The 12,674-nt window shown below is 44.0% G+C and overlaps 1 protein-coding gene across 9 annotated transcripts in view; it reads right to left on the bottom strand.

Annotated features, from left to right (window-relative positions):
* BICD1 (BICD cargo adaptor 1) overlaps positions 1 to 11,191 on the bottom strand; it is a 289,925-nt gene extending 278,734 nt beyond the window's left edge. For 2 of the 9 annotated variants that reach the window (XM_074403044.1, XM_003926636.4), the window contains exon 1: positions 10,356 to 11,186. In XM_074403044.1, the coding sequence (XP_074259145.1) occupies positions 10,356 to 10,568 (213 nt within the window). In that variant the 5' untranslated portion in view covers positions 10,569 to 11,186. Of the gene's footprint in view, positions 1 to 8,354; positions 9,239 to 10,355 lie in introns of those variants that run through there. The other 7 variants (XM_003926635.4, XM_074403043.1, XM_074403048.1 and 4 more) reach the window with 6 other exon arrangements.
* Positions 11,192 to 12,674: the final 1,483 nt, after the last annotated feature.

Here is a 12,674-nt window from a genome sequence, read left to right as displayed (position 1 = left end):
TACCTCTTCTTAAGGATGAACCCCCACTGTAGTGCATTCTCAGCAAGTGGCTGACTAGCTTCTCCTTTTCGGTGACAAGGAATTCATTACTTTCTAAAAAGCTGCCTCATTCCATTAATGGACAACTATCCTTGTCAGAAAGTGATTTCTTTTGATCCAAATTATGGCCCCCAGTGACCCACAGGGCCTTGTTCTGCTGAAGCCAAGTACAAATGTGTCAATAAAAACAAACCTAATGTATCAGTTCTATAACATAATAGGTGGGATTAGAAAAGTAATATGAATCCAGAAGAAAAGTGGGTTTGGGCCAAGTGTTCAAAGAAAAAGAGAACTATGAAGTGGTTTAAAAAAAAAAAATTGAGAGGGCCAGACACAGCAGTTCATGCCTAAAATCCCAACACTTTGGGAGGCTGAGGTAGGAGCATTGCTTGAGCCCAGAAGTTCAAGACCAGCCTGGACAACAGAACGAAACCTCATCTCTGCAAATAATAATTTCTAAAAATTAGTTGGGCCACCTGTACCTCCAGTAAAAACAAAAACAGGCACAAAAATATATCGAGATACACATATACATATAGATAAAGATAACCAGCATGGTGGTGTGCACCCGTGGTCCCAGCTACTCTGGAGGCTGAGGTGGGAGGATCACTCAAACCTGGGAGGTCAAGGCTGCAGTGAGCCGTAATTGCACCACTACACTTCAGCCAGGGTGACAGAGTGAGACCCCATCTCAAAATATATATATATGGGGAGATAGCACAACTGCTAAAACAAGGTGGGTTATCTTGGCTAGAACTGAGTGACCAGAGTAGAAAAGGAAAGGAGAAAAAACACAGAAAACAGTTGATGGAAGATCCCTGAAGGCCAGGTGAAAATTACTGCAACGAGGCAAAATTATTCTGTACTATGGAAAAAATATTGAGTGAATTTGAAAAGTAAAGCACAGGCAGATAAATATGCAAAATAGGTAGCTCTAAAACACAGCCATCTCAGACATTTAGAGCTGGTGAAAATCATAGAGATTATGTATTACAACACGTTAATTTTACAGACGTAATTAACTCCCAAGAGGAAAAGGTATCAATTTCCACTTTCATATTCCCCTCCATTGTAATAAGAACACCTTCACTGAACATTTTCCTCTTTTATGCCCTTTTCTCTCCACCTCCTGTACCACATGCTGAATCTGAGATGTTGAATAAGATTCCAACTATTTCAAAACTCAGCTTTCAGAGGGCAAAGAAGGGATAACGTAATAAAGCCCAACTGCCTGAATCATCCTGGCTTGCCACCAACACCCAGAATGGACAGGATGTGATCACACTGCAGGACGGGCTCTTGCTGGCCATGGAAATCAGCCAGGTATTATGCTGATACACGTATCTCCATCAGCAGCCAACAAGACAAGGAATCAAAATCACTGCTAATGCACCCAGGATACTGTCCATCTTTTCCCCGGTATCATTACACAGGTCTGCTATGGGGCAACCAAATTCTCTCAGTTCCTTTTATACAAACCTATACATCTTTTTCTCTTGCACTTACCACCCATGCTACCCTCAGGGTACCACCTGTACCACCTTCCCACATCCCCAGGGTCACCCAAACTCTCTAAGTTTCTCTGGTTTTCTTCCCTAAACCCTCTCATTTTCTTCACAGTTCACCAGTACTTCAAAAATGCATCAGCATCTTTGTCTCAGAAATACCTGCCTTTTAAAAGGACATACTACTAAATGTAAAACATCAGGTTGTAAAAAAAAAAAAAAACCCACACACAAAAACCCTGCCTATATGTTTCAAGACATTTAAAACAAGTACAGAAGAATACTCAGCAAAGTGTTAACAACAGAGACAGAACTGGGGGCGAAGAAGGGAAAACTATTAATTTGTATATGCTTTTATCTAGCTTGGAGTACTGCAATTAAAACTGTCATAATTAAACAATTGTATTCTTAAAAAGCGAACTCTTGAAATGAAAAATAGAAAAGGTTGGGTGCAATGGCTCATGTCTGTAATCCCGGCACTTTGGGAGGCCAAGGAGGGAGAGTTGCTTGAGGTCAGGAGTTCAAGACCAGCCTGGTCAACATAGTGAGACCCCCCCACATCTCCCACATCCCCCACCAAAAGAAGAAAGAAAAGAGGGAAAAAAAACCCACTTAAATTAAAAATGCTAATGCATCTTCAATAAAGGTTAAATAAGATTAAGAAAGATTAGTCAGTGAACAGTGAGTACTGTTGCTCCCAGCCCCCATAACCCTAAAGGGTGAATGAGGGCTAATATGCCACTTAGGCTTCCTTCTTAGACCCCACTGTGCCCAGCCAGCTTATTTCCCCATCATTTGTTTGCATTTCTCCTAATTCAGAAAGTAATCAAATAAACTAATAAAAACATTATTGTTTACCATATTCTAGAAATTAAGCTTGAATAAAATAACAACCAATTGCACAAATTAACTCTTTTATTAAATTGAGGGTTAACCTGTAATCCTAGCACTTTGGGAGGCCAAGGTAGGCAGATTGTTTGAGCTCAAGAGTTCTAGACCAACCTGGCCCACGTGCCGAAACCCCATCTCTACAAAAAAAATATGCAAAAATTAGTCAGGCATGGTGGCACACACCCGTAATACCAGCTACTTGGGGGCTGAGGCACGAGGACTACTTGAGCCCGGAAGGTCAAGGCCGCAGTGAGCCGAGATCACACCACTGCACTCCAGCCTGGGGAGACAAAATGAGACCCCGTCTCAAAAAAGAAAAAACAGAAAGAAAGTTGAGTATCTGAGTCTATCATGCAATGCATGCTTCCCCAGCAAAGAAAACATGAATTAAAAGGACTTCTGTAGCTGGTCAAGGTGGCTCATGTCTGTAATCCCAACACTTTGTGAAGGCAAGGCAGGCAGAGCGCTTGAGCTCAGGAATTCGAGACCAGCCTGGGCAACATGGTGAAATCCTCTTTCCACTAAAAGTACAAAAACTAGGCCAGGCGTGGTGGCTCACGCTTGTAATCCCAGCACTTTGAGAGGCTGAAACAGGTGGATCACAAGGTCAGAAGATTGAGATCATCCTGGTCTACATGGTGAAACCCCCTCTCTAATTTAAAAAATACAAAAATTACCCAGGCGTGGTGGCACACACCTGTAATCCCAGCTACAGGTGGCTGAGGTAGGAGAATCACTTGGACCCAGGAGGCAGAGGTAGCAGTGAGCCGAGATCAAGCCACTGCACTCCAACCTGGAAACAGAGCAAGACTCTGTCTCGAAAAAAAAAAAAGAAGAAACGCACAAAAATTAGCCAGGTGTGGTGGTGGACACCTGTAATCCCAGCTACTTGGGAGGCTGAGGCAGGAGAATCCCTTGAACCCAGGAGGCGGAGGCTGCAGTGAGTTGAAATCAGGCCACTGCACTCCAGCCTGGGTGACAGAGTGAGACTCCATCTCAAAAAAAAAAAAAAAAAAAAAAAAATTCTCCAAGCTTGGTGGCATGCTCCTTAGTCCCAGTTACTTGGGAGGCTGAGGCAGGAGAATCGCTTGAACCCAAGAGGCAGAGGTTGCAGTGCTGAGATCATGCCACTGCACTCCAGCCGGGGCAGCAGAGCAAGACTCAGTCTCAAAAAATAAAAATAAAAAATTAGCCTGGCATGGTGGCATATGTCTGTAGTCCCAGCTCCTTGGGAGGCTGAGGTGGGAGCATCACTTGAGCCAGGATGGTTGAGGTTGCAGTGAGCCGTGACAACACCACTGCACTCCAGCGTGGCTGACAGAGAAAGACCCTGTGTCAAAAACAACAAAAACTCATACAACTTGAGCATCAATTTCATTCTCTAAAACTGCTCTGCCCATAATACCTTCCTTTGTAAATAGAACTACCTCCTATCCAGCCTGAGAAGATTCTCAACTCCACCGTCTCCCTCACTTTGCACATATAGTAATACCCAGTGCTTATTCACCCCACCTCCCAAATAGCTCTCAGATGTGCCCCCTCCTCACGACCCTGAAAGTCATGCCTGTCCCACTGCACAGCCTCGATCCACCCACCACGACCATCACCACAACCTCTATATTGCACTTGTAGACTTGGCAGAGATGTTTCACACTCTAAGGTAGTATGATGCACAGAAAAGAAAGTGGGCTTCTTCCAAGTTTCATCGCTTAGTTTTGTTGCCCTGGGAAGAGCCCTAACCCTCTCTAAGATCCAGTTTCCTCTTCTATTTTTTTTTTTTTTTTTTTTTTTTTTGAGATGGAACTTCGCTCTTGTTACCCGGGCTGGAGTGCAATGGCACGATCCCGGCTCACCGCAACCTCCGCCTCCTGGGTTCAAGCAATTCTCCTGCCTCAGCCTCCCGAGTAGCTGGGATTACAGGCGTGCGTCACCATGCCCAGCTAATTTTTGTATTTTTAGTAGAGACGGGGTTTCACCATGTTGACGAGAATGGTCTCGATCTCTTGACCTCATGATCCACCCGTCTTAGCCTCCCAAAGTGCTGGGATTACAGGCGTGAGCCACCGCACCTGGCCTCAGTTTCCTCTTCTGTATAATGCAAGCAACGTCTACCTTGTGTAAAGATTGCTGCATGAATTAGAGGCAAGGCTTGTAAAGAACCTAGTCCTGCCGGGCGCGGTGGCTCACGCCTGTAATCCCAGCACTTTGGGAGGCCGAGGCGGGCGGATCACGAGGTCAAGAGATGGAGACCATCCTCGTCAACATGGTGAAACCCCGTCTCTACTAAAAATACAAAAAATTAGCTGGGCATGGTGGCGCGTGCCTGTAATCCCAGCTACTCAGGAGGCTGAGGCAGGAGAATTGCCTGAACCCAGGAGGCTGAGATTGCGGTGAGCCGAGATCGCGCCATTGCACTCCAGCCTGCTAACAAGAGCGAAACTCCGTCTCAAAAAAAAAAAAAAAAAAAAAGAACCTAGTCCTAAACGGAGCCTTGTACCTACGTCAACGCTTTATTCCCTTTATTATCTGCTTATCAGTAAAAAGGAGCAATAAGCCCTCTGAATTGTTTTGAAGATTGGTAAGATTAAACACAGTGACTGTTTCGTTTATTTTCAATGGCTCCACATCCCCAAGACAGGCCATTTCCCAGTTGAGTCTCCTGCCACTCAACTTCACCTGCGTTCTCCTTTAGCATAATGAATTATTGAATACTAAGACGACACAGCCCTTCATGGCCTTCTCTCCTTCAAAGCCATAATTACAGGTGGAATCTTATGTGTGGGCAAGTCCTTTATGCATAGTTCAGCATGCAAGTAATTATCATATTTTCAAATTTGGAAAGCAATATCCATGAGCACAAGTATATTTAAGGGGATGATAGGGCAAAATATTTGCAAGCAAAAAGTTCTGAAGAAATCTTCAAACCATGGCTGTTATACATGTTCACATAAACATAGGGAATGTGATGAAAGATGATAAATTCTTGCTAAGTTATAGCTGAGAGATAACTTCATCAGAGACGAAATCTTGATTTGAAATAAAAAGAGGGGGCTGGGCGCAGTGGCTCACGCCTGTAATCCTAGCACTTTGGGAGTCTGAGGCAGGCAGATCACCTGAGGTCAGGAGTTCGAGACCAGCATGGCTGACATGGAGAAACCCTGTCTCTACGAAACATACAAAATTAGCCAGGTATGGTGGCAGGCACATGTAATCCTAGCTACCCAGAGGCTGAGGCAGGAGAATCGCTTGAACCCGGGAGGCAGAGGTTGAGGTGAGCCAAGATCGTGCCATTGCACTCCGGCCTGGGCAACAAGAACAAAACTCAGTCTCAAAAAAAAAAAAAAAAAAAAGAAGGGAGAGTGCAAATTAGAGCAACTGGGTCCAGAAAAAAAGAGATGTGACTGAAAGTGATTGTTTGTTTGTTAAGATTGTTTGTAAAGAGCTTCCAAAAGCAGATCTTAATATATTTATTTATTATTTCTTTATTTTTATTTTATTAATTTTTTTTTTTGAGACGGAGCTTCGCTCTTGTTGCCCAGGCTGGAGTGCAATGGCGCAATCTCGGCTCACCGCAACCTCCGCCTCCTGGGTTCAGGCAATTCTCCTGCCTCAGCCTCCTGAGTAGCTGGGATTACAGGCACGCCCCACCATGCCCAGCTAATTTTTGTATTTTTTAAGTAGAGACAGGGTTTCACCATGTTGACCAGGATGGTCTCGATCTCTTGACCTCGTGATCCACCCGCCTCGGCCTCCCAAAGTGCTGAGATTACAGGCTTGAGCCACCGCGCCCAGCTATATTTTAGATTTTAAAGTTAATTTGATGATAAATGTAAATTTAAACAAAAATGAGAGAAGTTAAAATCATAGTTAAGGTAGAACAATTAAGTATTAACTTGCTCTTTATGTTTATTCATAGATTGGAAAAGAAATCTGGGGTTTTTCTTGCCATATGATTTCGTGATTTAGAACTTACAAATATAGAAGAAACTAACAATCTTTCTAAGCATTTGAGGGGAAAAAAATTAATTCTGCTTAAAGATGAATCTAGGTAATTTAAATGGCATTCATCAGGTCACCAATGTGACAAGCTCTAAAACTGTATGAATACATATTTACGTGTTGAATGACTTAACTAAAACCCTGAAAAAGCACAGAGCTGGCTCCAAAAGGAAAAGCCTCACAATGTCCAAAAAGTGCTTCTTCAGCAGCTGGTAACTATCCTTAGTGTCAGGGTTGACAAAATGAGAAGAAAATGGGTTGAAGCTCATTAGTGCATAGTCTACTGTATCCAAGCTGCAAAACTTTTCTAAAGCCGTCTCACAGACACATTTCCTTTTTAAAATGCCACCAGTAATGCTGAATCATTCCTTTCTAAAGGGGCTCTTTTTCAACTTTACAACATTCTAAATTTCAACCATTTTTAAGTTAAAAAAAAAACTCTTAAGTTTAAGATCTAGGGTATTTTTATATATGTATATTTTTAGTGTTCAGGTTATTTTAGAGCTGTGACTCTTCTTCAAACACTATTCTGGCCTGGGTGACTGGGGCACAGTGATGATTTACGCACATCCCAAACATATCATCAGCCAGGCCCTGAACATGACTGGGCATGGGTGCCCCTCAGATCACTGAAGAGCAAGTGTTACTTGTGAAATCACAAAACCAGACTCAAGCATTCAAGTGGACGGTACTGCTCTGTCCAGTTGCCCAAAGCATCATGAAAAGGAGAACATTCTGATGATGTTAGAAGTCATCCTTTTTCCAAATCCTTAGTACTGTTCTTTCAAGTGTGTTCTTTTGTGAGCTGAATTACAGCAGTCCATGCAAAGCACTAAGTGACGTCAGGCCAGGTCAAAAAACAATTGGACTGATAGAAGAAATAACTAGGATTTTTAAAAGTTCATGAATTTCATCTTCTTGATTTTGCACATCTGCAGGCAACACTGCCCACTCACATTATTGTCACAGCAGTACCTAGCCTGGGAAGGAAGGTAGCAACATTGAGTGGTGCTGACTCTGGAAAACAAAATGACCTGCAAAGACTGAGCCACGTTGCTATGCTGCAAGTTACTAATGTCCAAATTGGACTTAATATAGTAATCCCAGCACTTTGGGAGGCTGAGGTGGGTAGCTCACCTGAGGTCAGGAGTTCCAGACCGGCCTGGCTAACATGGTGAAACCTCATTTCTACTAAAAATACCAAAAACATGAGCTGGGCGTGGTGGTGCACGCCTGTAATCCCAGCTACTCAGGAGGCAGGGGAATCACTTGAACCCGGGAGACAGAGGTTGCAGTGAGCCAAGATCATGCCATTGCACTCCAGCTTGGGCAACAAGAACAAAACTCTGTCTCAAAAAAATTAAATAAGTAAAATAGTTTTCTGTTGATATTCCCATAAACTGGTCTAATTATTTTTAAATAAGTCATATTTGTTGAAAGAGCCTAGAAATAAGCCAAAGATTTCTTTTATGCTTGGCTTTACAGATGTAGTGTAACATTATTTACTATAAATACCTGATAATGAGCAAAACTTCCTTTTGAAAAATCAAAATGCTCACAAAATATATTTTTCAAAACTAACTTCTATATAATATTACTGTTGGAACACTTCAGTTTGCACAATTATTTTAGATTTACTTTTCATACAAGAAATCTTACTTGAAACTGATTTAACTCATTTAAGTAATATTTCCAACTAAAGTAACTAAAGTATATCCCATGCTTAAAGAATAAAAATAACAGGCCTCACTATCAAGTAATCAAGTATAACATAAATATATAAACCAGTTTTTAGGAACCTTAAATTGAATTTCATTTACGCTAAATGCTACTGAATACATGAACAAGAATCATTAGTAATAATAATGCTGATAAATTTATATTAACCTTCTGCTATACAGAATAAAATACACATTAAAATATTTAGAGAAAAATTTAATTGGTATTTGCATTATTCTGTATTAAGAAACCACAGTTGCTTTATTCCTACAAAACATTTTTTCTCATTTTTCTTATTACTACTGGTGAAACTAATACATGTAGTTTTATTAATATCTGTCACTTCCTATACATCCTAATTTCCTTAGTATTTCCCTAACACTAACCAGTATTGACTAGTGAATGCTTAATAAAAGTGTGCCTTCCTCTAGTACAAATTGATTCTTTCATAAAATATTTCATGCCCACTGTGTGCTAGCTTTTGTGTTAAAGACTTTGGATGCAAAGATCATATTATAGCAAAGGCAAAACACAATTGCATCAAGGTTTGCTATGCAAGATAAGTGCAATGACAGAAATAACCCTAAAAGGATAGTTCGAATCAGGCAAGAAGGTCAGTAACAGGGACATTTCATTCAATTAAGTCCATCTCCTTTATCAAGAAGGTGATGGCTTGCCACTATCTGGTTTGCACTTTCCCGTCTTGGCAAAGCAGTGCTGATAGGTATAGACAATATCAAGACATCTCTGAGAACTACAGTCACCATCCTGCTTCCTCACTTCACGAGGTTTAGCATCACTGCATTTAAACATGTCAGCCTAATCTAAGTTGGAAAATATAAACAAGTCCAGCTGTTAAGACCAGACAGGTACATGGTAAATAAGACATGAATTAGAAGTTTACAGCCTGACACACACAAAGATTAGATTCCTAGCTGGGATTTTTAATCATAATTAGTACATTTATTTTTTGGTAGACAGGCATCCAAAGAAAAATATGATATCTAAAAGTATAAATGCTTACCATATTACATACTAAATAAGAAGGCAAGTTGATTCAATATACTATAAATCACATCTTTTAACTGTAACAGCCTAAGACCCCTCCCAAGAAAAACCAAACTCATAAGAAATAGATTTTTGGTAATATTATATGCCAACTGATAATTAACATTTATATGTCAATATCCACCTAAAATAAGAACTTGACACATAGAAAAGCAGCGTATATTACATTTAAATTTATAACTGGTTACTTGCTACCCATAGTGCCTCAAGAATCAGATAAAACAGACCGAGTTACTTAAACAACATGTATGTTCTTAAGAGTGCTTGATAGGAAATCAAAGCACGTTCATTGTTTTCTCCCATACATCAGACAGCTTTTAAAAGACGCCAAATACCAAAAAACTAAAGATAGACATCATACATCACCCATTTGTGATAGTCTGGTTTTATAAATATATCATTTCAACCAGAAGAGCCTCATTTGAAATGCAACACTACCCACGTATTTGCTATACACCACTCTTTCAGACTATTTGTAGGTGAGTTCAATTTTTTCATGTCAGGGTGACCTCATAAGACTTGGGCATGGCCCAGCCTCGCTCCGAGGTGAAATCGAGGCAGTAGGATCACCCAGCAAAGTTGTTTTTCTCCTGCTACCTAATAACAAGAATGACTAAAGCCAAGCAGAATGAAGATTGCCCAGCCTTTGTCAAATGGGATTGGTGAGGAGTTCCCTCTCTAACCAAGGAGTGAGAAAAGCTGAGGTACCATACAGTCTATATCCTGAAATTGCGGGTCCTCAAGCATAAACCTCATCACTTTTGTGGACTAAGGGATTGTCGCTGAAACCTGGGTTTGAGATAACAGCGGTTTTGAGAAGTTTGATTTATACATTCCAACCCACTTGAATGCCGTCTTAGAGTGCTGAGACTTGAAGACTCTTATGAATCTCCCTCCCCCGCAGGCCGAACAGCATTGCCTCCCAAATTCCAGCTTATAGATTCACTTCTTCGGCAATTTTTCTCTTGGGGGAGAAAACAATGGATTCTTTCAATGTTCTCTAATCAACAAAGGGCCCTAGACGAAGAAACAGTCCTTTCAATCACATCCTTTATGACTTCTTGATCATGATGAGTGGGCCTTGCGGGTGGTGAGAGTGAGGGCCAGGAAGGGGAGAGGTGACAGGCAACTCACCTCTTTGAGCTGCTCCAGCTCCTGTTTGAGGCTGTCGTACTCAGCCTCCAGCTCGTCATACTGCTGTTTGAGGGTCAGCTTCTCCTCCAGCACCACCAGCCCGTACTCGGCAGCCTGGATCTTCTCGTGGGTGGTCTCCGTGAGCTCCTTGGTCAGCCTCTCTATCTCAGTCTTATAATGGTCCACCGTCTGCAATACCTCTTCTGCGGCCATAGCCCCGGTGGATGGATGCAGGAGAGGGTGACGGGGTGAGGGAGAGAGATGCAAAGCTGGCGGGGAAAGGGAGAAGGAAATGGAGAGGGAGGGGTGGAAATGGAAAAGAAAGTGAGGCTGGATGAATGAGCAGCGCGATGCCCCGCCGGCTCCTGTGGCAGCGGTAGCTACACCGCCCAAGAAACTGATGAGAAATGCAACATGGAGAACAGAGGGTCAGGGGCAAGGCGGCAGCGGCCGCCGCATGTGTCCTCGGGGCCGGCCCCTGCGTGCCGTTAGCAGCCGTGCGGCATGGCCCGGGCTGCGGCGGCCGGGGGCGGCGAGGGGCTCCGGATTCTGCTTATTCAGAGACGCCCGGCCGCCATGTCTCCCGGGCCGCGTCACTGCAGTGTCGCCCTGGGTCTGGCGCGCTCCGTCCGGCTCGGCTCGCTCGCTCGCTCCACCTGCTCCCTCTGGCCCTGCAGCAGCCGGTGCGGAACGATGCAGTCTCGGGGCCGGCTCCCTCCCTTCCCGCGTGGCGGCGGCTCCGAGCAGGGGGCGGGGAGCGGATGGAGTCAGCGCGGGGGGAGGAGGGAAGGACCAGACGGAAACATCCCGAGGCGCCTCCCGCCGGGCGCGCGGGGCCACCGCCCGCTGCACCGCGAGGCGCGCCAGGCGGAGGCGCAGGCGTCGGCCGGGACTGGGAAGCGCCGGGGCGCGCGCGGCGGGGCAGCCGGAGCTCCTCCCAGGGCTTTGTCCCCGTGGCGGTGGAAGACCCCGAGGGCGGCGTGGGCGCCCGGGCTCTCGCCACGTCCGGGGCCGAAGCTCAGGAAACTGTCTGGAACACCTTCTTCCGAGACAAGCAAACAAAACTACCGCGGTGGCGGCCCGCGCATCCTCCTCGTCCCCTGGGCGCACAGAAAGCTTTCCGGGACACCTACACCCAAAAGAACGCTGGCTTTCCAAAGCCTTCAACGCGCACCTCAAGGCGCCCTTCTCCGTCGTTCCCCTTTCTCCCTGCCTCTCCCAAGTCTGGCCTGGGCCACCTAGCACTCTCATCAAATAACCTTACCATCCTATCAGGATAGTCCCCTAAGATATTGCTCGCCCTCGCCCAGCTTATCACAAGAGCGATATCCATTCAGGAAAAAAAATCTCCATAATGCATGCAACCAGAAAACCTCTAGCTAGCTACTGTGTATCTTGCCCCAATAGTTTCCATCAAAGCACCTTACTCTATGTCTTCAATAAAGGAAAACTGCACGAAATTCCCTGTGTAAGATACCAACAATGCCCTACAATAAGCATTTTTTAAACAATTAGAGTCAGGAGTTCTTGAGACCAGTGCCAAGCATTCTCCTAAGTATATAACATGCGTTCTCTCCAATCCTAACAATGCTTTGAGGTAGGAGCCATTATCCAGTTTACAGAGGGTGAAAGAAAGGCAAAGGAGATGGGGTGATTTGTCCAAAGTCAGGCCACTCTGGAATCATAACTCTGGAGCACTAAACGGGATCATTATGTTGGCTTCATCTTCACTCATTACTCATACAAACCCAGCAGCTAAATGTTTTATGCTTGTAAGATAATCATATTAATCTATATGAAAATTATTGATGAACGGTTACAAAAGGAGATGAAAGCAGAGTAAGAGTGGAGGAAATATTGGAGAATGGACGAGAATCAAGAGGAAAGAACGTCATAGGAGAGAAAAGGAGCAATATCTGTGTAACGGGAAGCTGTGAGACCCACAGATCAGTGGGTCTTTCCAGTTCCTTCCCTCTCTTCTTCTGCATGGCACCTATTTCAGAGCTGTTTCTCAGTGGCCAGGTGTTCAACACACATGCGTTTTCTTAGAAAGCAGGACCCAACTATCCCATCATTGTGTACCTGGTAAAGAAAAAAAGACAATTGTTGGCTGGATTTGGTGGCTTACACCTGTAATCCCAGCACTTTGGGAGGCCGAGGTGGGTGGCTAATTTGAGGTCAGGAGTTCGAGACTAGCCTGGCCAACATAGTGAAATCCGGTCTCTCCTAAAAATATCGAAATTAGCCAGGCATGGTGGTACATGCCTGTGATCCCAGCTACTTGGGAGGCCGAGGCAGGAGAATCACTTGAACCCAGGA

This window comes from Saimiri boliviensis, chromosome 7 (assembly GCF_048565385.1).
Source record: "Saimiri boliviensis isolate mSaiBol1 chromosome 7, mSaiBol1.pri, whole genome shotgun sequence".
Lineage (NCBI taxonomy): Eukaryota > Metazoa > Chordata > Mammalia > Primates > Cebidae > Saimiri > Saimiri boliviensis.
Note: the sequence above shows the minus strand (reverse complement) of the source record. Positions and strands in the feature narration are given on the sequence as shown.